Source organism: Manacus candei, unplaced genomic scaffold (genome assembly GCF_025592945.1).
Source record: "Manacus candei isolate 608988 ecotype Guabito, Panama unplaced genomic scaffold, ASM2559294v1 h1tg000011l, whole genome shotgun sequence".
Taxonomy (NCBI): Eukaryota; Metazoa; Chordata; class Aves; order Passeriformes; family Pipridae; genus Manacus; species Manacus candei.
This window is the reverse complement of record NW_026138059.1, coordinates 20,477,617-20,502,909: the sequence shown is the minus strand read 5'-3', so window position 1 is coordinate 20,502,909 and position 25,293 is coordinate 20,477,617. Positions and strand designations below refer to the sequence as shown.

Genomic DNA, 25,293 nt, shown 5'->3' with positions numbered 1-25,293 from the left:
AAATAATGCAGGAAAAAGACTCTTATTAACCATGTGATATTTAATATTCATAAAATTTTTATACAGTGAAAGTCCCAGCTAATGTAACAGCTCAGCATCTGCCAAAATAAATGTCACTTTCAAAAAGTGACTGGAAAAAAATACATCATAGTTTTAATTACAGGTTTAGATGTAGCAAATTAGAAATGCATCTATGTTAGTCTACTGCTGACAGTAGTGTATCAGTGAATGAACAGCATTTCTATCGCATGCTGCTTAGGCTGTCAGACCCAGCAAAAAGGAACAGTTTCATTTGTCTTGAGGTTTTTTTCCCCACTTATTGAATCATGCAAAGCTGACTTTTTGGTTTTGTTATTCACTTACAAATGTAATTTTAAAAATTAACTACATGGATACTTTTTACAGCTATTGAAAGCTGAGAAGTAACTTTCTCCCCGGGCTGAGGAGCTGCTGAGAGGCAGGGATTATACAGCCATGGGGATGAGCACTCAGAGAATACTGCTGAGCCCAGAGACAAGGAGCTTACATTGTTCCATTGTGTTGCCTTTCCATATGATTCCGAGAGAAAAGACAGATTTATTTTGCAAAGATTTTTCACTGTTTGCATAGCATCTAAGACGCTGATAGATAGCTAGATTGTTAACTAGAATACCCAAGAACATAAGTGATACAAATACACAGATTGTTTAATAATGAACTTGTATATTCTGCATTTGTTAAATGAAAGAAGTTTGCAGATTAGTAAACTACATCTTCCAGAACTGTAGTTCTATATGCCATCATCTTTAAAAGGTATTCTAACAATTTTCCCATAATATTCATTAATTAATGTTTTAGATCAAATTAAAATGCTAAGGATCTTTTAGAATGTGTAACCAGAAATTCCCAGGGCTAGACTGCAAGATACCAGTTCTATCCTGCCAGAAAACAGTATGAACTGTATGTGCAGTGATTTGTTGCTGCCACCTGCACACCCTCTAGAGGTAGGCAAGGCAGCCCTCAGTTTGAAATTAATCCACAGATCCATACTTGGAACAGCAGAACCTGCCAACATCACATATCCCTTACAGTATGCCTCACGTTTAAAGACAAGGCCAAAAGCCAGAGCTTTATTACTGAGCCATCTCTAAATACTGACTACTGCAGATACCCTGTGGGTTCATAAGACATGACTCTGTGATACACACTGGACAGTGATGAAAGCAGTCACTGGTTCATTGCAGGATGCTAAATACAGGTATTGTGAGATGAATGGGCCTCCCTAATATACTTATCCCGTTTCCGACACCAAAATACACTTCAGATCTCTTGACTCACTCTTCTGTAAATGACTTCAAAATCTTTACAACTGTTCACATTTTCATCCAGGATCACTTTCATTTAAGTCTTATTTCACAGAGATTTGGCTCTTTTATACTCAAGACAGAGAAGAATACAATTTTGCCATGGATTAATAAACCTGAAAAACACAATCAAAATTTCATAAACTCATATTTCTTAAATACTGAGTACTCTGCTAGTTAATTTTATCTTCCAGATACAAATTATCTCTGAAATGTCACTGTATTGTCTTAACATATCAGAGTTCTCAGGTACTATCCATTATGTTATTTATGATTAACTCCTAAAGCTGGAGACAAAGGCAAGCCAAAAAATGTCATGACCTTTCATTGTGGTGAGGTAACTTACAGATATGGGCAGATGAAAAAATCCTGGAGAGCAAAATCATACAAAGGATTTTTCCATGTAAATACTTCTCTTCTGACACTTACTGGTGTGGTATCATGCTTCAGTTTGATACAGCTACTTCAGCTCCAGCTTTCCCATCAACGAACAGTAGCAATAACAACATTTAATCTAACATTATCATATTTTTAGATGTCTTTTATATTTTATGGGTATCATTAACTCAGCTATGGTTTCAAGGAGAAATTCCCTGGACAGGAATAAGACTGAATGAATTCTTTTCTGCAGAAAATGTCCCCGAGGACTGTATTTATCACCAAGCTTCTGAATACCGAGGGGTATTTCAGATGCATCTCCCCAGATTTTCCTCCAGGTGAAGATGTAGCCGTGCTGGAGGTCAGAGGCTGGACTGCATCTTGCTGTCCACCTGCATCCCTTCCCATTAAATGACCTGCCAGAGCAACTAAAAAGTGACCTAAGCTTCATCAAAGATTGGAATGGGAATAAACTAGCTGAGACTCAGCTTCAGCAAGAAGACTTACATGAATATTTACCAAAGGAAAAGCAATCAGAAACACAGTCAGGTATTGAATAAAATTTTCCTGTTGTGATATTACTGATTATTTCCTCAGGTCTGCATAGAGGGTTGAGACCCCATTGAAAGAAAAATGTATAGATCAATATCATGTTTTATTTATATATAAATCCAATAAATTGATTCACACTGTTACTTCATCTTTCTCTCTACAGAAAGCAGAAAATAAAAAAGAAAAATTAAAAACATTTCTTTAATAGAAAATAAATACATTTCTAACCTGAAAGTAATATACAGTACCAGTCAAGTACTGTTACAGTACAGTACATATTCATAAATTCTCCTTCACCTCCATGCTTTTGTTCCTACATAGATAACTTCTGCCTCTGCAATTTCACAAATGCTCTCACCATAACTCCCCCTATAAAATATCTTCAAACAGAAAAATCTCATGCAGAGTGCCCAGACATACATAATGTAGTAGCATTGAAGATTTCAGATTAGGCTTTCCTGTCTCCTTAGAAGAATTTCTCAAGAATAACTTCAGAAGTTTTATAAAATGTCTCTAATTCAGATGGATTTTTGCCATCATCTCTGAATGACAGAGCTTTTATCAATGCTTAGTTTGATGATTTCTAGTAATTACTATGTAAGAGCCTAAAACTATTAATAACACCACTAAAAAGTATGTGTACAAGCACTTTCAGGATGAAAATCAACATTCTTCCCAAAGAGTATTTATAATTCAGGACCACCACCTACCTCATTACAGCCTACAATAACCTCTCAATTCCAATACCCCACCCAGATAAATCATGAGTTTAGTCAGCAGTCACTGTGACTTTTGAGGAAAGCTAATTTCCTTCCAGACAGTATCTTCAACCACCAAATTAAATCTACTGTTTCTAAGATTAAGAGGAAAGAAATATGTCTGCTTGAGCAAACTATTGTATTATATAAAAATTTACAACAGCCACAAATATTAGCAAAGGTTTTATTTTATTTTATTCTAAATTTTGCTTCATCTTCAGTTTACAGATGCAGTTGGGACATAGAGAGAAAAATCCACAGATTAAGTAACTAGAAGCTGAACTAATCACTTGAGAACATGCATACTTACTGCAACTAACTGTACTTGCACCGGAAGTATAATGGAACTTCCTTGAAAAAGCAACATTTAAATGACATTTCTAGTGAAAACGAGTAGGTGTGGCCAAAGGCATGAGAAAAGGATGTTGAAAGAAAATTGAAGTGAGGTGGGGGATCAGTCTCTTCTTCCAGGTAACAAGCAATAGGACAAGAAGAAACAGCCTCAAGTTGGGAAGGTTTAAATTGGATATTAGGAAAGGTTTAGATTGGATATTAGGAAAAATTTCTTCACAGAAAGGGTTGTCAAGCATTGGAACAAGCTGTCCAGGGAAGTGGTTGAGTCCCCATTCCTAGAGGTATTTAAAAGACTTGTGGTAGATATGGCAATTAGGGACATGATTTCGTGGTGGACTTGGCAGTGTTAGATTTGCAGTTGGACTCTATGATCTTAAAGGCCTTTTCCAACCTAAATGATTCTGCCTCACAACTACACCTCAGAAGGGTCTGAGGCACAGGTCTAAGAAAAACCCTCCAACTGCCAGCACAGCCTCTTCCTTCCTCCATGCTCGGTGCAGAGATTTCTGTAAACAGCTCATTCACGCATGGCTTTATATTTCCTGCCGCCTATAGACATCTTTTTGCATGGAGCTGCAAAGACCAAGACTGTGCTTCTTCCTGTGGCAATGGTTCCTCTGATATTAGTTAATAAACCTGACTCTACAGAAAAGTATCAACTGCACAGAGATGAAAACAGAAAAAGAGATTTTTTTTCCTCCTAATGAATTTAGAGACCACTTCTAACCTCAGTCAGCATAATGTTGTTAGATGCAAAAGAGTTTTTCAAACTGATAAGTGTAATGTGTGATTTTCTAGACACATGGTAATTCCTCTTCTCCAGTGATGGTCCACCTGAAGGGAAAAGGACATCATCACCTGCTCATCAGCCCCAGCTGTAGTGTGGACATCACTCCAGCCTCATCACTCCAGCTTTGACTGAGCCCTCATCTGTCATTTCTCTTATGACGTGGCAGTTTTACCATTGAAAAAATGCAGTTACTGATACAGACTTGTCTCGCAGGGAGATTGGCCTAAATTTTCAAACTCACTACCACGGTTTAGTGCCCCTCTACCCCCACTACTTACAGAAATGCATCCAAACCAATATTTCATCTTAATTTTCACACAAAAGGCCCTCTCGAGTATGTCAGGACTCTTACGCATATTCAGAAAGGCCTCAGCAGTAACTTTTAAGTGCTGTCACGAGAGCTTGGAAGGGAAAGATTTGTGCATTTGCTTCTAATGGGTAATTCTCAGATACCACGGTTATGGATGAGCTTAGGCCACATAAAGCAATTAAATGCAATGCCCTAGGAGAAGTTAGATGCTATTTCTGACTGAATGACCTCAAAAGAGTGTGTGCAGATGCTCTAATCTACGACATTCATGAATTAGGGAATCATCTTAATGCATTCAGTAACATTTTTTTTAATTCTCAAAGCAGAAAGTTTCTGTTCTCTTGATTTGGTCATGTTCAAATCCTAGAACCAGTCTGCTGCTTCCATATGATATCAGGTATGACTACAATAAAAGAATTAAAACTCTACAGAAATCTCAAAAGGTATAATATGTTTGCTTTGTTGAACTACAGAGTCTCAAAGCAAGAAGGAAGCCAAGACAAACAGGAATATATTGCTTAAATCAAGATGTGGGCAGGTACAGAACTTCCTTTCTTCATTATTTCTAATCAGTTTAAGAGCATGATTCATTTGTTAAACTTCATTCTATACAAGTGGGGAGAAAAAAGTGAATTACCCATTCAATACACAATAGAATAATGAAAGGAAGCTGCAGGTACTCCATGCCTTTGAAAATTACTCACTCTTCAAGAAAATGCTTAGAGATGTATTTATGCCCTTCTCTGTTGAGGAAAATACACACATTTATGTTTGAAGATTTTCTTGGATGAAGGCCAAATAGAAAATTTCAGATATGTCTGGCTGGAGGACTGTGACCACCTCTGAATCACTGGACCATACTGTATATATTAAGAAGTAATCACATAGTCTTTCAAGCAGAAGACACTGCCTGAGACTACACTTCAGTGCCCAAAATGATGAACATTTTGCTGAGCTTCCTGTAACGCAATTACACTGCAACTCAGACAGCTATCACAAGATAAATCTAATGTCCAACAGAAAATTGAAATTATTGCTTGATTAGGTGCAGCTGACCTATAAGACAGCCTTTGAACTTTTAATTAATATCTTTAAAGGAAAGGTTTTTTGCACATGAGCATGCAACTCCGTAAAATCATTTTGCAATTGCTAAACTGTACAGCTGATGTATTTTCTACCTTAACTCACCTGTGGTGGCAATCCCCTGGGTAATCTACATCTGCTCTCTTACAGGAAATCTGTAACCCAAACTTAAAAAAAAAATCTCTAAGAGAAAACACGAAAGGATAAAAAAAAATCACAAGTTTCCCCAAACTCAGTATAGCTTATATAACACATTTGAAAGTGACCCTTGATACACCAGCATTAATTTAAAGAGCCAAGAATGTATGCTCTGTTGTGTTAGTGGTTTGAAATGGGAAAAAAGCTATATTGTGAAATAAATATCTGCCCAATTAAGAATAATGTAGCAAATTATGTCTACTATGTATACATGTTAAAGATTTTTTTTGTTAGATAGTATTATTTATACTTTCTACTCTATCTTTTCTACCTGTGAGCAGAAGACTCACTTTTGTTTCAATTAAAATCAGTTGCGTATTTCACTAATTTTCATCAGACATTTATGTTAATGAAAATATGAACAATATAAGAATGTTAAACACTTGGTAAATAAGTTTTACCTTTGAATTATTAAAAAACAACTACCTTACCACAACGAGATTTATTTGCAAAGTCGGGAGTTTACATTATCTAGGAATAAAAGTTTTTCCTTCTATATAGTTTCTCCATTAAAAAAATTATTAATAAAGTAACAAACCATGTGCTTTTCCTTTCCACTGAAACAATTATGAAAAATGTCACTGCATTTTTATGAGTACTGGTAAGTGTATTACTGATGTTTATTTTCATGTATAGGGAAACCATATTAATGACTGAATAATCATTGGTATTCCATTTGGTTGATGTTAAAAATTATTTTAAATTATTGCAAAAATATTACTTCAATTGTACTTTAATCCGATTCAGGAAACGTAATTAAACTACAAACAAGAATAAAACAGGGTGAATAGCTATTAAAAATATAGTCAGCCTTGGAGCATGGAAAGACCACCGAGTCTGAAGAGATGTCACAACTTATTTTTGATATAACAAGGTGAACAATGCAGAAACTTAAAAAAGTATTGGGGGGGAAAAAAGGTGTCTAGATCATTAAGATATTGTCTACAGCCCACCTTGAAAATCTGCCACACAAATACTGTCTCACAGGCAGTTAAAATCTTTATAATTCTTTCTTGCACCCATTAAAACAACTACTCTTTTGAGAACACATATTTAACGCCATATTAGAAATTCATGTATCAACCAACCACTGGACAAAATACGTAATTTTGAGCAAGTTCTTTCATCATGTGAGACCACAGAAAGTTCCCCAAGAGTCCTCACATCATACAAGACACCCAATAAGGAAGACAAGAAATGTCACGCTGAAGACTGGCACACCAAGAAAAATAGATCTAAGATAGGAGTCTCATCCATGAATATAATTCTATTTGCATGGGTTTTGCATGAGGGGAAAAAATTACAGCAAAAAGATGATTATAAAGAAACCTCTTAACTCACTTCTTGCTTTAAGATGGAGAAGATCCTGCTTGCAAAGGTTGTACATTTATTTGAAACAAACAACTAACCTAAGTTAGTACCTTACCTTCTGAAACACACTTCCTTATCCCATTTGAGAAATTAGCTCTTCGACAAATTGAAGAAAGTCTACACACATGGACTTTTCCCAGTCCAGGTCTTGGTGACTCTTTATCAAAGAAAGCCTTTTGTAGTCTTCTTTGTAGAAGGTTGTGGATCAATTTTGATTTTTATGGCAAATTAGTTGCTTCCCCTGGATCACTACTCTTGAGTCAGAAAGTAAGGCCAGTACAAATGAGAAAATTTAGAAAACCAAACCTCAAGAATTAAAATGTGAAACAGTATTTTACTACCGTATGCATAAATGTTCCTAATACTTAGCTACTGAAAATCCTGAGGCAGACAATAGCTCTCCAAAAAAAAAAAAAGAGAAAAACAAAAACTACCAAAAAAAACCAAGTGAAAAAGAGAAGCTGTATATTATTTATCGCCCACGACAGGGTTCCAGGAGAGGACTGCTGGCCATGAACAACACCAGGAAAGGGGAGGAATGAAGCGTGGCTGAGCATTTAATCTTCTCTGCCAATCACAAAGCAAGTGCAAGTGGGTTTAAAGATTGTTACATCTCCACCACTCTGATCAAAACATAGTGACTGAGATGGCACAAGAAAACACTGGATGTGAACTTAAACAGCTGTGAAGTCCAATTCAGAGAAAAGCAGGTATCTATACCTGGTGTAGATTAATCCCATGCATCCATACAGGCTGGGAACCCACTGTTTGGGCAGCAGGCCCAGTAAAAAGGGTCTTGGCATTTCTGTGTACACAACAGATTCAGTACAAGCCAACAGCATGCCCTTATCAGAAACAAGGCAAGCAACATACAACTACATTAGCAGAGTGGGGCTGGTAGGCTGAGGAAAGTTTTCTCGTCTACTCAGCACAGTCTCACAATATGGCATCCAGTTGTGAACACTCCCAGCTGAACAGGGATGTGCAGACGATGGAGGAGATGCTGGAGAGCAACAAAGATACTTAGGAGCCTTGAGCTTTTGTCTTACATGGAGCAGCTGATGGAGCTGAGCATGTTCGGTCTGGCAATAGGGTGATCTAACAGGTGACCCAATAGCAACCTAAAGCTACCTGAAAGGAAATCACAGCAATAAAGAGCCAGAATCTCATCAGTGACAGAAAACACGTAAAGGGACAATGACAACTCCCACTTGGGAGGTTCAGGATGGCTCTTCCATTCTTCCCTCTCCATGCAAAATTTCCTCTTTTTTCTACAGGCAGGTGTTGTAGACCAGCAGGTCACCCAGCAAGGTGGTGGGACCTGCATCCAGTGAAATATAAGACCTATCTAGACAAACACCATCTGACATGACTGGGAAGAGTGTGTCCTTCCAGTTGGACTGGGTAAACTTCCTAAGGTTCCTTCAAAACAATGTGTAGGTGAGAAATATGCACATATATAGAATCACAAACTACTTCAGGTCTGGCAGATCGCTGTAGATTTATACTGAAGTGCATCTAAATATCCACCATCATTCATTGTCCCTGAAAGAAAATGCCTACTAAAGTTTAGGTGCCACAGTTAAAGAATTTTAAATTTTTACCTCCTTAGTACCTAATAATATTTCATATGCCACACATTTATATTATCAACCCTATTATTCGTAAGTATCATGTTGCTATTTGTTTTTAAAAACATATAGAAAAATATTATTATCCTAACAATATCACACCCTGACTCTGAAATGGTGATTAAAAAGATAAAAACCATAAAGCTACCAACAGAGCACTTGGAACTAGCTCATTAAAAGCTTTAAGATGGATAAAAGAATAGATAAACTAATTTCTCCTACTTTAGTATGAGAAAAAGCAAGTACTTAGCCTGTTGCACATTATTGGTTTTCTAATGAGAATGTGGAACCTCCATAATTATACAAAGGGCACAGTATGAGGCAGTGCTGTTAGCTCACATGCAAAGACCTGCTGTTCAATAGCCATCTGATCATTAGTAAGCTATGCCCTTTCTGGCAGATCTGGAAAGCTAAAATAGCTAGTTAAATCTTTGATGGCATCATTAGATTTTTTTCCAGAAATAATTTTTCAGTCTTTTTCCATCGACAATGCAAAAGACAAGAACAACACAGAGGCTCTTACAATTAATTTATAACTGTATCTTATCTTTACAGTGGCCAACAGAGGGTACCTGTGAAAAACTATCAATACACGTCATGCAAAGTCCTACTACCCTTGTGCACACATCCTGATCTGTGATTTGGGATTGATTTGGGATTCAGAAGCTTCCAGAGCAAAAGGTGTTGGTTTTGTAAAGAGAAGGACATCCCCCCAAAAAATGTTAAAGACTTCTGCATGGAATATATTACAAAGAAGTCAGTAAGAAACAGAAACTTTATTATTCCTGAAATAAATCCAACATGTTAAATTAGGAAACTTACACAACTAATTACATCCTACCAGTATAAACACTATCAAAGAGCAGGATTTTTTTTGCTGAACATCTCATGCCACCTCATTTTCAGAATGTCAATTAAGAACAAAAATAATACAAAATCCGTATGACAGCTGAAGATGAAACCCAGAGTTAAATTTGCAACCAATCTGGAATTCCCCTTTGATCATTCTATGGCAATAGCTATACATTTTTATCACACCAAACAACCAAAAATAATCTAAACAAACTGCAACAGCAGTAACAGAAAGAAATCCTATGACATTCCAAGAGAATTCTTTTGAAAAGCTACATTATTTCAGCATTTTAACATAAGCACATGTGTTAAATATGCACATGCTTCATGTGTAGGTGATGTAGTGTGGCATAAATATTTTACTAGCAAGAGTTTAAGTTACTGACTCATTATGCACAAATGGTAGAATGTTCTTTTCTGATTTTATAAGTGTTCATATTTTGGGGCTCCTGAATGATTAAGAATAGAAAACTATGGTATCAGAAAAGCAGATTTTCAAAAACTTGCAGGAAAAATATTACATTTTAATGGAGCTTCCATGTAAAGAGCTACTGAGGTGCACAAAAAGGAGTCAAGAAACACGTAATTTATGTCTATGCTCCCCAGTACAACTTCACTGAAGTTGAAGGCCTTTGCTCAAGAGTAAATCCTCCCTCTAGTAGCAGAAGTTTGCAGAAGAGCTGTCTCTTCTAGCACTTGACAAGTCTGTATTTACAAATAAACCAACCAATTGACTTCTGAATGTAGGTCACAACACTCATTCCTTAGGTAGTTGGCCTATTTTTCTCTTAGTTGAAAGGGCAAAAAATAAAAAGAGCAAACTCAGCTCCAAAGTGTTTTTCTCTATAGAAATGATAAATGACAATATCACTGCAGAAATGGTTTCTATTTGTAACTAATGTCAAATCCGTATTTCTTATTTAAAAACATGCAAACCTAAACAAACTTCTAGATCAAAGACTTCAAATTGCAACTCTGTAGCCACCCTTGCATTACTTCAACCTGCATATCAGAGTGAGGTTTCAGAAGACCAATGATCTGCTCAAAAGGTCTCACCCCAGATAGCCCATTCCTGTAACAGAAATAGTACAGAGCTATAACAGGCTCCACTGCAGTCAAGAATAGCTTAGCAGTGGTAGAAGCAGATATCTCACGTACTTAGTAATGTCTTTGCAACTCTAAGCTACTTGTCTCAAGACTTTTTTTTGCAAAACGTTGTAGTTATTTTGTTTTGTTTGGGTTTTTAATTCCTTGAGAAAGTCTGTTTTCCAAGGTGTAATTGTATTTCATCAGGTGGATGGAAAAAAAAAAGAGCCTGAAACACCAAAAATACTACCTGACTATCTGACTGTGATTAAATCAGAATTACATAAATATGTTAAAATAATTTATAGACAGACAATAAGGATGGTTGTCAAACTGAAATGCAATGGAACTTCAAATGCACCTTAAACAATGTAACAGTGACAGATCCTTAAAGGTAATACTATTACTAGGTGCCTTTTTATTACAGTAATGTTTCAGGCTCTTTCACATAGTTCTGCTCAGATAAAAGATGTAATGTTGGCATTTACAGCTGCCAAAATTGCCATTTGCAATTAAAAATTAAAACTGGCACTCTTTCTATGTAGGCAATTATCTAAACGCAGCTGGCAATCTTCCTTGTTTACAGTGCTGCTGTGTCATGACTCCACTCTGTTTGGAAATTTACTACCTTTTTTTTTTTTTTTAGGTTTAAACTTGTCAATGGTATTTCCAACTCAAACTTTTCTGGTTTTAAAGATTTTCATCATGGTCTCGAAGAGAAAGGTCCAAAAATGCAATTCACAGATTTTGTATGGCAACTTCAGGCACTGCAGTGAGCTGATTCTTAGTACATATTTTGGTGATTCTCGCAACGTTAATTTACATCCATCTAGTCAACCTGTAAGAACCCAGACAGCAAAAGGTACCAAATAAATGCCCTCCAAGAAGAAAGTTTAGGGTGTAAGAGTTGATTTTCAGAGTAAAACAGAGAGAATGGGCAGATCCTCTAAGTGGACAAAAATCCTTTTACTGAATAATATATAACATTAAGTATATTTCTACTCCTTGTTATCTATAGTAATTGTGATCTACTAAATAAGTCTATCCACAAAGTATTTTATTAATCAGATTGCCATGTTTTTGGCAAAATATTTTTTCACTTATAAAAACTTGCATTAAAGTAGGATTTGGGAGTTCCCCTGCTGATGGGAGGGAAGCACTCTTTATGCTATCAAACAGCTTTTAGGGAACGGTTGCTTTTTAAGCAAAGCTGCTGCAACCGCTGTTTTCCTTAACTATCATGGAACAAATACAGTTACCTACAGCATATCAATTAAATCTTCTGATTCATTTATGATATATTTTCTGTAGTCAGACACAGCAATACTTTGTATTATACTCCCAGTACAGCAACGCCTAATTTCCTTCCTCTATAGCTGATCGCAACGTTTTCACCTAGCAGTATGATCCACTGCCATGACTCCTCGCCAGACTACTGCACATTTTGCTCAGCCATCCAAAAAGATTTTAAGTCGAGCCTTTTCCCCGAATATTGTCAAAATCCATAGAAACAGGGGATTGCTAATGAACTGAGGAACACTGCTGACCCTAGAGATACTGCAAGCAGTGACAGCCACAGGTCCTCCCGCACAGCCCTCACAGGCAAGCTTGAAGTTAAAGCAACCCAAGTTTCACACCGCGGTGACAGTACCGCTCTCCACTGAGCGATGTGTAGGAACATGTATTTCCGTCACGGGCTCTTTCAGAGTGAGGGAGACAAGAGTCGCCACTTGCTAAAACCAAAAGCGCAGCAGTGGCGGGCAGAGGGGGGAGGCCGCCAGCGCGGACCGGGTGGCCCCCGGCGCTGCCAGCGGCAGGTGGGCGCACCTGGGGCGCGGCACCCCCGCGGCGCCGCGCACCCAAGGCGGGCACACGCGTGGGAAGGCGCCGTCACCCGCACTCCCTGAGAGGCACTCCGGGAAAACACGCTGGAGGCAGAACCGAGCTGTGCGGCTCCGCGGCGGTAACTTTTCAAACCGCGCAGCGCTTGGCGTCCGTGAGGCAGAACGCACGCCGCGGGTACCGTCGGCGTACCCACTGGGCCCCGCCGTCGCGGGAACGACGCCGGCAGCTGCCGGCACGCCTCGCCCCGTCTAACCTCGAGGCCGGCGTGCGGCATCAGTGGGAGCGCCGCGCAGCCCCCTCGTACAAGCCGGCGGCCTCGGGCGCCCAGGAGACCAGCGAACATGTGCTCCCCGCCGTGCTCCCCTCCGGCTCTCTCTGCCGGCTGAACCGAGCCCCCCCATCACCTCCCACCTGGGGCTACGCGGATTTTCCCGCCGCCCGCGGAGCGCCGCGCCGCAGGTGGCAGAGGCTCCTCCGCCTCCGTTGACGCCTCCCGGTCACTTTCGGCACGACTCGCGGGGGACTTGCCCTCCCCGTGGACCGTCGCTGAGTGATGCCCGGGGAGCGTAGGGACAGGAGGGGAGGTGTGCGCCTGTTGGTGCGGCGCGGCTCTGCTCAGGGCAGGTGCGGACGGCGGCCCGGGGGACAGATGAGAAGGGTCGGGACGGGACGGGACGGGAGGAGAAGCAAGCGTATCGGTACTCACACGAAGGCGTGATAGACGAAGGCCCATCCTCGGGGCCGCTCCAGCACGTTGTACAGGTAGTTCTGCAGCCGGCGGTACTTGGCGTTCCTGCGGCAGCTCGGCCCGCTGCTGTACGACAGCGGCTTCCCCAGCAGGCTCATGCGGGCACCGTGCTTCCCGCGGCGGCCCTCCCGCAGCCCGGCGGGGGCGGCCGTGCCGCCGGTGCCCAGGAGCAGCAGGCCGTCGCCGCGGGCCGCCGAGCTCGTCAGCGCCCTGCCCCGGCCCGACTCCACATCCTTCATACCCGCCGCCGCGCCGCTCTTCACCCAGAGCCCCGCGGAGCTGCCCTCCTCCCCGCCGCCGTGGTTGCGGGGCATAGCATCACCCCGGGCGCCGGGGCGGGCGCCGGGGCCGCGGCGGAGCAGGGCGCGGGCGGCGGTGGCCAAGCACCCTGCGGCGGCAGCCCGCAAGAGGCAGCGGGGGCCGAGGGTCTCCGGGCGGCGCCCGCGGGGCGCGGGGGCGCGGGCCACTTTGGGCGTCCGGCGCGGCGGGCCTGCCTGCGGCAGCTTCGCGGGGGCCCCGACGAGGGAGCGGGCGCCCCCCCGGGCGCGCTCTCCTCCCGGGCGGCGGCGCCCCGCCGCCGGCCCCCGCAGCGCCGCCCGGCGTGGTTCTGCGGCCCGGGACGGGGCGGAGGGAGGGAGGGCAGCTCCGCGCGGCTCCGGCGGAGAGGCCGCGGCTCGGTGGTGCCTCTCGCCGCCCGCTCCTTCGCTGCCTCCTGCGTCGTTTGGCTCGGCTGGGCCGGACAAGCTGTTGCTCTCGCTCCGGGCGGCGGAGAAAGTAGGCGAGGAAGGCGGGCTGGTAGGGGCAGACAGGGGCCGCGCCACCGGGTGCCTCCGGGTCCTGGGGTTCAAGCGGCAGAGGCAGCGGCGGTGCCCGCGGCGGGGCAGGCGGCAGGCGGCTGGCGGGACGCGGCACCCGCGGACTACACGCGCTCCCGGGAAATGTCCATGTAAGTCCGAGAAAGTAACGAAACTGCCGTAAGTCCCGGCGGAGGCGCGGGGGAGGATCGGCCGGCAGCGGGACCCCACTGCGGACGGGGAGCGCGGCCAGCCCGGGCGGGGCAGCGCAGAGGAGCCGCCGGGTGTCCCCCCGAGGGGGCGGCGCGGCCCGGCACTTCGCTCCGGCGCTTCCGCCGTGTCCCTGCCTCGTGCCGCGGCGAGACAGCAAATCCCAGCGGCAGCGGCGCGGGCTGTCCTCCCTGCGGTCTTCCCCCCCGGCCCCGTCAGCTCCGGCCCCGGCACGGTGCGGCCGGAGCGCGGCGGTGCTGCCGCTCCGTACCCGCGCTGCGCCGAGACAGCGATGCTCCCCCTGCCGAGCGCGGCCCTTTTACGCCCCGCCGCATCAAGGTGAGCTTGCGGAAAAAACACCACCCACCCTGGCACCCGCAGGCGCGGCCGCCGCACCGCGCCTGCTTTGGCCCCAGTTGTCGCCCAGGCTCGGGGGGCGACCCCCTGGACACCCCACTAGCGCTCCCCCCGCACCCCGCGGCCGCCTGCTGCGCGGCAGCCGTCGCCTGTACCGCTCCTGGGGCCAGGGCTCTGCAGCGCCCGCCGTCCCCCGGGGACGCCTGGGAGCCCCGCCCGGCACTTCAGCACCAACTTCATGAAAAATAGCTGCGTGCCACTGTTTTTGCAGCCTGAGCACCGCGATGTGAAAATGTGACGCTAATTCTTGAAGGGTTCATGAAAAGTAGTAATTTTAGATGCTAATGTTGAGCGAAATTCAATAGAAGCATTCAGAAATTGAGTTAAATTTCGTGGGGCTTTTTCGTGCTGACCACTTAGAGGCCAGGCTCTCGAGCTTTGATTAACAGGCCATCTTCAACTCCCAGAAAAGAAGCTACAAAGCATGTTCTGGCTGTGAACATTAACTTGTGCCCCTACTAATGCAACATGGACACACCAACAGTACTAATTTACTGCTACGCATCCAAAGCCATTCAATCAGATGTCTTTAAATGAAGAGCTTAAACTTCTTCCTTCCTCCACCACACTTTCTCCTCTACTGCAGGCAACTTCAAACAGGAACCTTCTAACATGTGAACCACAGCAGCCACTCAAACTCATGATAAGGGATGGCAGAAACAGCACACATGTCAAAACAGATGTTAAGTAGTTGATACAACTATCCACAGAAACTCCATTAATATTTAAGCTTTCCAGTGGCACATATCTACTCTTCTTTCTTTGAATTGTAAATTGAGTTAGTTAATCCTTCATTCAGTACTTGTTTGCATTTCTGTGGTTTGATATATTCAGGTGTTTATACTCTTCATTTTTCTCATCCCTATGTATCCATGTACAGCTGAAGATGTACTGCAGCCTTTACCATCAGCTGCTCCTCCATGCTTAGATTTAAACTGACCTTAGTCACTCCAAATATTTGAGGGTTGATACTCAAGTTCTGGAAAACCAAACTGTGCGATTCAACTGAGAGCACATGGTCCAACCTGCTCAGCCAGGCCTCTGTCCCGCAAGCACTCCCCCTTGAGCTTTGTTTAATTGCTGTGGGTGTGCAGTGGCACAGCTCACAGCAGCACTATTGATAGGATCGAGGCTTTAAACTGTGGACTGGGACAATAAATTGTGAAAATTACTGAGCTCCTGATGTTCCTTTTGTGATCCACTAAGAAATATTGTTATAATTCTATGCCCTCTAGTGGTACTTAAAATCATCAATTAATTTAAATAATTGTAAGGAAAACAGTCTGTGAGTACAACTATGTGAGCACAAATATGACAAATATTGAAATATAGCCATAGATGCTGGGACAGCTAGAAGCAAACAAAAGTAATACACTTAGTGATGAATTATTTTATTTTTTACAGTGTGTGAACAAGTGTATTTTCCCATCTGTTATCTGTTATTAAATAAATCCTTTTAAAAGTAAGTATTATGAGAAGAGATTGATGGTAATTATTCTAATCCCTACTTGTTCATATGTCAGATAACCAGGGCATGATACACTGGTTGAATGTAGAGTAGATCATTAGCATGCAGGCAGCTGCCTGCCCTGTAGCAGGCAGAGGAACTGTACTGTGTAACAAAGCTCATCTTCATCTAAGTATTTATTGCAAAATATGGGTCTACATTTATAGGACAACAAATTCCCCTGATATTTTGGCTTCAGACTATATAATACCTGCAGAGATGAGTCGTGTGAAATTCTAGCATGCCAGTATGGTCCAAGGTCACCCTGGGTTCAGGTGTCAGTAAGAGGATCTACTTGACGAAATCTCCAAGGCAAGAACCTCCCAAGGAATCTTGACTTCTCGAGGCTACAGGTACAGTATATAACACTTGCAAAGGGGCAAGTAACATGGCATGCTAATGTGCAGCTTGGGAGTAGCTATCACTGTGCTTTAAGGCAAATGTCAACAGCATATTCCAAAATTTTAAGTAACTAGTTTTAAGATTCCATTGCATTTTCCAAATGTATACATCAAATGTTATATATCCTGACTTATGGAAGGATCAGCTGATACATACGGTCTTTGCTGATCAGGAACCAAATGTTACATATGTTTCGTATTTTCAAGGTTTTCTTCCCAGTGAGTTACTTGGGATATATTGCCTTAAATTAGAATTTCTGGGTTTATTTTAATAAAAGAAAGGAAGTAATTTAAACAACAGTGATAGTCTCTTATTCCCTTATTTATAATAAAATATTTTTTTTGCTAAAGCATGTAAATTTCTAAGCCATCTACTACTGCAATTTTGGGGTTAGCCACACTAGAATTTAAAGCAGGCATTCACAAGGACTAAATTTGCAAATGAATAACAAGAACAATGTAATGCAATGGTGTAGTTGTGACACAGGGTAGATACTAACAGAAGAAGAACCTTGTTACAGGGAAAAAAAAAAAAAGAGAGGAAAAAAAGAAGTCCAGTTGGGTTGGAGGGCACTGGTCAGAGTTCAGCATGTCCAGTTCACTGCTTTGCTCTGTGCTGCCAGGCCAGATAGAATCTGGAGCCTATCCACATCAAGTCCAAAGTACCTAAGTGTGTAGTTGCCTCAAGTCACTGACAGATGCTTACTGAGCTGTTGAAAACTAGTTGTGTACCTACTTTAGTATTTACATGGATATGAAGAATCTCTCTTCAGTTGTGTTCTACCGATACGTTCAATTTTACGTATCTGTCATGGGGTGGTAGCAGTGTGTTCATAGAGAGAGGGATTGTTAGCACAAATTCATAGAATACTGTAAGATTCTCAAATGCAGCAAAAGAGAGAACAGTAGAAATCACAGACATACAGTGGCTGTTATAAGCAGAAAAGCAACCAGAGTGCAAGTTGGAGGGCCTTCGTAGCAACATTTTGCAAAGGTCAGTTTACTGTAGTATCATGTTTTGAGTTCACTTGTGTTCCTTGTTAATAACCTTTCTCGTGTTATATAATATTGTGAGGTATCATGTATGCTCTAGTTTTGCATCTCTTTGTAAGATTTTTAGCTTTCTGTCTAATTATATGGAGAGGGGATGCTCATAGCTATTCTTGGTGACAAGCGTACAAGAGCCAGGAATAAGTTTTCAAATCACTCAGGTGTTAGGAACAATTCATTTGCTATGTTGACCTGCTGTATAGCCTGGAATACCTGGTATGCACCTCCAGGAAACCCCAAACCAAGCATCTCTATTGTGTAATAAATCAGGAGCAAAATGTCAGATGAGGTGAGCAGCTTAATAGGATGCGTATTACAAGCTGTCCAGTCAGCACATGTAATGTGCTAGAAGCTGTATCAAGGCTTTGATATTAATATTCAGGAGTGTTGGAATACATTACATTAATATTCCAAGATGTTGGAATATTTTCCTGCAAGCTTTTTTTCATATAAATGAAAAAAGCATGACTGTCAGTAGTATGAGGCATTCAAACAGTGAAGACAGCAGAAAGGATGGCCCAACCTTCCTGTGCATTCTTCATGAAGTCCCTTAACCCTGAACTCAAGGGAGTACCTTCAAAAGTAATTTAGTTTTGATGTCCCTTTTATCTGTTAATCTTGATTTTAAACTGCTATGAGATTACTAACTGTGAGGAAGACCTGTCTCCACAAAGAGCTGTCCTGACACCAGTCTTACATTCCAAGCAGCCCCTCTCTCTGAGTTACTACCAGCACAGCATAAATTTTAATCTGAAGACAAGGCAAAAATAGCTCACTTGCAGTACTTGTGCCTCCTTGGCCGCAGGTATGCTAAAAACACTTCTGCCTGGTTATTACACCTATAAAAACCAAGACCGGTTCACAAACTGTTAGTTGGATCCTTTCATCTGCCAGGAGCTGTTTGCTCCTTTCCAGTTAGAGGAACAGTTTGGTCTTCTCTCCTTGCCTGGTCAAGATCAACGGCAGAAATTCCTGACCTTACTTCTGTGCTGTCTGGTTGTCCTGGTAAATGTTTATTTTGCTCCCTGACATCTAGTATTTCCTCTGGTTCATCAGATATTAATCCCTGATAAGAGAATTAATTTATTCCATTGATTCCTACTTAACTAAATACCTAAACATCCCTCTCCATTAATAAGGCATGCCTGTCTGTAAAGTCATTACCAGACCTCAAGACATGCTCTCCTAAATGGCTTTTCTGTTCATGTCCTTTACTTTCTCTTTAATTTTTGGTTGTTTTGGTTTTTTTTGTTTTGTTTTATTTCTTTGTTTGTTTACTATTTTGTGGTGCTTCTCTTCCTTCCCTCCTTCCTCCCTAAGCCTCCTCCCTCTGTGATTCAACTACCTGGACTCCCAAACAAGCAATCTGGTGACAAAACAAGACTGTATATCTTGAATGGTGCAAAACCTGCCACAGGTGCAGGGCCTGCTCCATAGACCATTCTCACACTCTAATCTAGCAAAGCAAGTAATTTGATCATTAAAAAAAACTAAAAAAGACAAAGCCAAAGACATGAATCTATACTGAGAACTGCCAAACAGTTTACCGTCCTGAGCTGGGAATATAATAGAAATAGAATAGGATATGAATTTTTTTTTTCCAGATAGAAAGGTTTGTTTTCTTAGAATATATGGATTTTCAAAATCATACTCCCCTAAATACCCAGAAGTTCTGAAGAAAACATGCCAATCAAAAATGTAAATGTTTATTGCAGTCTTTTGTAACTGAACACAGTTTCTAAATATAAAAAGAGAATCTTGGAATCCTTGGGATATTGTCTTCCAAATTGTTTGTTTTCAAGGAGAAGAGTATAATTTGGCTAGCTTGCATCCCAGCAGTTCCTTCCAGCAGGCATGATAACAACCCACGGCAGACTTGAAGAAGTCTGTCAAGGTCAGAATACAGCTACTTTAGAATTCAGCAAGAGGACATTCTTTTTTCAGGTTTCCAGTGTAGGAAACAAGTAAAGATTTTTTTGGTTTGGACTTATTTCTGATTTCTTTGGGTATGGAGGAAATATTTTGTGAAAGCTCAGCTTGATCCCTAGAGTTAGCAAAACTCCTTTAAGACACAGTGATATCTAGTTTTAGTGATGCATTAGATTGTCTAGAGATGTACCTGAATAAAGCTGGTGACTGAGAAAATGTCAAAATACATGAGATGTATCTCATTATTAGCTTTTTCTTTAAACTACAGTGACCTTTATTATTTACCAGACATGACCTTCTGGTCATCTCATCTTTCCCCATCTCTGCACATCTCTTCCACTTGTATTATCGCAGCTCTGATTTAAAAAATTCCTGTTCAACTATGGTCTAATCTTTGAAGTACTGCAATTTTTTTGACATTAATATTTTAGAATCATCTAATTTTTTCTTTTCTGAAAATACTTAGAAGCATGTCAGTCTTCACTTTATTCAACTGGAACATAATTTACATTTATCTCTCTGTCCCAAACAAATTTAAGACAAATCTGTGCAAAGTAGCATGGAGAGAGCCAACCACTTCAGGTGCTCTTGCCTGGGAATGCTTGTACTGCGGAGTCTGGAGAGTTGTTCCCGGGCAGCAGAGCCATGCTGAGGCTTGAGGGAGTACTCTGGCCACTGACTACTGGGACAGGTAGGCAGCATCACTAATCTCACATATGGGATGTGTCTGCATGCTTCTGGCAAGTTTAAAAGGTTCCTTGTTTAGTGCCCTGGCTTCTGTGACCCTCATGTGAAGGTGCCTATACACTTCATGCATTATTGAGATGGCCTGGTCCTATTATAGGAGTCTGGTTTCTGCTCTTGGAATAGGACTTCAAATTTTAGGGGCTAACACAAAGTGTTTCTTGTCATCTAAACTCTCTCTTAAGGTCTAGGAGTGATTTAATATTCTCTAAAGATCATTAGCTGTTCATCTTGCATACAAATGTTCTTGCATCTTAAGTTTTATTCATAGCATAAATGTAGGACTTGAAACTAAATTATTGTAATTCTTTGTAACTGGAGTAACATTTTTTCTAAATTAGATGGTTAATCACCACCCTAATATATTCTGAAGATATATTTTAAAATAAAAAAAAATTACTGCCCTTTTTCATAAAAAATAAAAAGATATTTGGCCTTGTTGATGTACCTGTGCAAATAATTGGACAGCATTTATGATACTCAAAGAATTTAAATAAAATGTGCCCTTTGAGTTACTCAAGTGACATAACAAGAACTTACTCATAAGCTAGAGGCACCACAGAAAGCTGGAATAAATAAGAACTCTTACAGCTATCCTTCCGTTAGTGTATCAGAGGACAACTACTGGTTGGAAACCTTTGGTAGGAATTGTATGCTTGGGACTCCTCCTTTCTGTTACTCTGTTCCTATTGAATTCAGTGAGATTTATTCCTGTCAATAGATGAACTGTAAAGGTGGAGGTGAGAGTGTCTAAGGTCAGTAGGGCCCCTCAAGAGCTCCTCTTGGATGAGTAAAGACATTCAGTTGGAACTGTTGGAACCACAGCACACCAGAAAGGAATACCGTAGGCTTCTACAGGCATAGTTAGGCACTTGACTTGCTCATGTTCTTAAATCTTATCCTAAAGCATGCACTTCAAAAATCTCAATCAGGAGAAAGACGAAAAATAAGAAAGCAAGTATTAAGAGGAATCTAGGTGATCTAGTAAGGCTGTGAGACAGGAACAATAATGACACAGAATTTATAATGACAAGTAAGCAGGAATCATAAACATGGGGAATAAGATGATAGTTCAGAACAGGGCTTTTTCACATGCTGCTTAAAGTGGTGGTCTAACAGCTGCATTCCTAGAGAAAGGCTGGAGGTAGATATTCTATTTCAAAAGAGGAATAAAATAGAAGCTGTGATATTTCTAAAGCTATCTTGTTTTGTGTCTCTGCATATATCATTGTCTGCAAGGAAACATATAACCAAAAGTGGGTTTTAATATTCTTGCAGGGCTGAGGAGAGGATGATTAAATACCATAGACCAGATTTAGTGGGGAAGTATTTGCATGAGAAGCAAGATGTACAAATATAGATATAAGGCAAAACCCATGATCTTTTAACATTAGGGTGGTTGGACACTGGCACAGGTGCCCATATAGGATGTGAAATCTCTGTCCTTGGAGTTTTTCAAAGCTTAGCATGCCTCAAGGAACCTGATGTAAATTTGATGAGAGCCATGTGTTGGGTAAGTTGGAGTAGATGACCTCTAGAAGTTCTTTCCAACCTAAAATATTCCATGAGTCTAGATGACCTTGAGCAATGAATACTTTATGACCTACCCTGTGAAATAAAAACCCATTGATAAGTTTGACCTGGTCAATACTCTAAGACATATAAGCATCTGTCACTGCTGATATCCTGCCCCTGCTACAAAATCACAAACCTTATGTGTAGGGGGCAGAGGGTTGAAAGGATAACAGTGGTTTCTGCCTTTGGTATAATAGCTCCTCCATTTGCTTCTCCAAAAACGAGAAGGACAGGAGAATGAGCAGAGAGAGGCATCATAGCACAGTGTCATGTGAGCATAACCCTGAAGAACAGCACAGGACCAGGTGCCTGCTGTGTCTCCACCATGGGTCCCAATGCTTTGCAGCCCATTGGCTTCCCATTCCTTTCTCCAGCTCTCTCTGCCATAGCAAACATCCTTCCTTTTCTCATCTCTTTCTTTTCCTGTGAGATGGTTTGAACTTGGCTGAATTTTTTGCAGGAATACTTTTCACTGTCAAGAGATTATGGGTGATGATTAGTTGCAAATGTTATTATCCCCAAATAAAAAGGCAGCATTTAATACTATTTTTATAAGGGAATAGTTATTTTAATTGCCCTACATGCTAGATGATTTAAAGAAAGCATTGAGCTTTCCCAGTTTGAATATCATATTTTTGTTAAAGTTTCCCTGCTAGAGTGTTGAAATCTCTAGCCCTTTTTGAAAATCTTAATCAAACTTTGCCTCTAGTTAATCGGACATTCACATTAAACCCATTTAGGTTGTTTAGTTTAAGCAGGGGTCAAATTCTGGCTCTATTTGGTTATTCTGCCTGAAGATTTTCATTCTGCGGGGAGGTTCATTGGTTCCAACTAATGAGAATAAAACAATCGACTCAAGTTGATGATACCATAAATGCTTGGAATGAAAATTAAACATTATTATTAGCAACTTTCAGCAGGGTTTAAAGTGTTGAAATTTAACCTTGCCATGTGGATCCCTATCACTTAACTTTAATGAGTAACCAGTAGCAGGAGAGTTTCCTATATCATGTGTGCAGTAGCTGCTGAAGAGAGATATGACATATTATCTAGACTGGTTTATAGAAGCAGCTATCATATCACTGCAATAAAGAGGGAAACTAGAAATTTAAGCCATTATCTTCTAAAAGGTGCACTATAAAACTATGAGTTTAAGATTGCTTTTATAATGTAAAGATCAAGTACTGGAAGCAAAACTCATATATTTTAAAAAGAAGTGATGACCTGGGTGATAAAGATGGGTGGTAAGTAAAAGCAACAAGCTGCCTTTATAACTCAGTTGGAAGTAGTTATTCTACCTTCTTTATGCCAGATCCTGATAGCAAACTTTTTTTCTTTTTTTCTTCCTCAAGATGTTTCTCTGGAGCAGAAGGGGGAAATAGTTGAAAGCTTAGAAATGAGTGTTTTGGAACATTTTGCAGAGCACACTGACTGGGGCCATAAACACACGATTCAGTTGTAACCTAAAATATCGTATTGAAGTTGTTCTTTCCATTCACTGTCTCTTTCCATATTTAAATCCATACAGATAAGGATACGTCTCCGTTTCCAGAGCGAATCTGTACACTTGAGTAGCGTAACAGTGGAGATAGTTTCCTGCCGAAACAAATGGGCCCTAGAAAGTAATAAACATTTTGTTGTTTATTTCTGCTTAACTGATGAGGAATTACTACTTGATTTCCTAAAGAGGGGAGCATTTGCAATGCTGATGACAATTTTGGAAGACCAATATTGCTTTAGACCCCAAGTAGTAATGATTAGGATCTTATTCCCTCTTACAAAACAAACATGTTTTCTTTCTTTATTATGGCAAATGACAATTTCTTTCATACAATGCTTTTGGTTGAGGAACCTTATTAAAGGCATTTTGTGTTCATGCACCAGATTAGTTAGGAGCAATAATTTCCATCATGTAACCTTATCTTCTCTTGCATAATTATTTGCTGCCCACTGAAACAGCACCTTCTCTTCCTACAGCACATCTTTGAAATCAAACAATGTGCTTTCTAAAAAAAAATTACACCAAAACACACATTTTGGAGATGCTCCACAACCATGAAGACTCTGAACATCATTTCTTTTAACTTAAGACCTACTAACCGGCTGCTTTAGAAGGCTGGAACTGGTAAACTAAGTAGCTGTGGGGAGGGAATGGAAAGAAAACAGACGGCCCTAAATTTATCTTTATTTGACACCGTCTCTAGCGCTGTGATGCTGCTGGATGAACACTCGCATCCAAGTGAAAGCACCCTCTGCACGCTCCGCAATTCCCGGCCCCGGCGGCGCCCCGGTCCCCCAGAGGCTGCACCGGGGACCACCTCTGGGGGACCGGGGGGCTGCCGGGGGCCGGACCGACAGTAGCTCGGTGCCCTCAGCAGGTGGCAGTGGCGTCCCGCGGCGGGGAGGGGTTCATGGAGCCCCCCCAGCCCCCGCCCGCGAGGAGCGGCCGCCGGAGCGGCTGTTGCGGAGTCTGGGGGAGCGGCACCGCAGGCAGGTGGCAGGACATGTCCTTCTCCCCTGCTCATCCCCACAGGGAGCGTGCATCTTATAATAAATATTAAGTAATTAATTCCTCGGAGGAATTTCAAAAAAAAACCAGATGCAATCAGAAAAAATAAGCAAGCACCCAAAAACCAAAGCAACGCTCCCCAGAAAACAACTAATTCACAAAAAGCTCCACACCCCCACCCACCCCACCAAATCAAAAGTATGGCATTGTCTCTTCACCATCACAGGTGTGACTGGATTTGTGTGTAAATGATTAAAAAAGTCATTGCAAAACCCAAATCTTTTTGTTAAATTTGGTCAATGTGAATTTAATGCTGCTATAGTTAAATACTTCTGGGACTACTTACACAATGATTTATAAACATTGCTAGTCTTCAACTATTCCCTGTAGGGAGTAGATACATAAAGTATCAGTGTAAAAGAATGTTGAAACAACTAAATTTCAGACAGCGTGATCCTTCTTTATTTGAATTTCCAAAATATTAATTATGTGAATATGTTGAGTTTATACAGACGTGGTGAACGGTGTCTGTGTTTGTTTTCTATTTCTTTTTGGGGTGTTTCATATGTTTCTGCAATATTATTGTGTATGATATCTCAAGTGTTTTAAAGTAGTCTCAAGTGACTACATATTAAAAGGATTAGGGTTTGCAGGAACAATTGCTGAATGGCGTTTGTTTAATTAGTACTCGTCTAAATACAGGTAGTTGAGATGCTGATCCAGCGTCTTTTCCTCATTGTGTCTATGCTAACTTCAGTGGAATGAAATCAGTGATGAATACCACTCACTATTTTTGGTTATTTTAGGGTTTTGTGTAACACATACAATCCTCTAGTTAAGAATAATGAAGTGTTGTAC

General features: G+C 41.4%; 1 protein-coding gene and 1 long non-coding RNA gene across 5 annotated transcripts in view; one reads left to right on the top strand and one right to left on the bottom strand.

Annotated features, from left to right (window-relative positions):
- Positions 1-14,483, bottom strand: part of KCNQ5 (potassium voltage-gated channel subfamily Q member 5) — a 285,418-nt gene extending 270,935 nt beyond the window's left edge. For all 4 annotated transcript variants that reach the window (XM_051777722.1, XM_051777723.1, XM_051777725.1 and 1 more), the window contains exon 1: positions 13,258-14,483. In XM_051777722.1, the coding sequence (XP_051633682.1) occupies positions 13,258-13,613 (356 nt within the window). In that variant the 5' untranslated portion in view covers positions 13,614-14,483. The remainder of the gene's footprint in view (positions 1-13,257) is intronic.
- A 3,135-nt stretch (positions 14,484-17,618) lies between these two features.
- On the top strand, positions 17,619-24,882 carry LOC127466656 (uncharacterized). The gene is made up of 3 exons (XR_007902812.1): positions 17,619-18,683; positions 20,147-20,298; positions 23,455-24,882. It is a non-coding gene; the product is annotated as an uncharacterized LOC127466656 (long non-coding RNA).
- Positions 24,883-25,293: the final 411 nt, after the last annotated feature.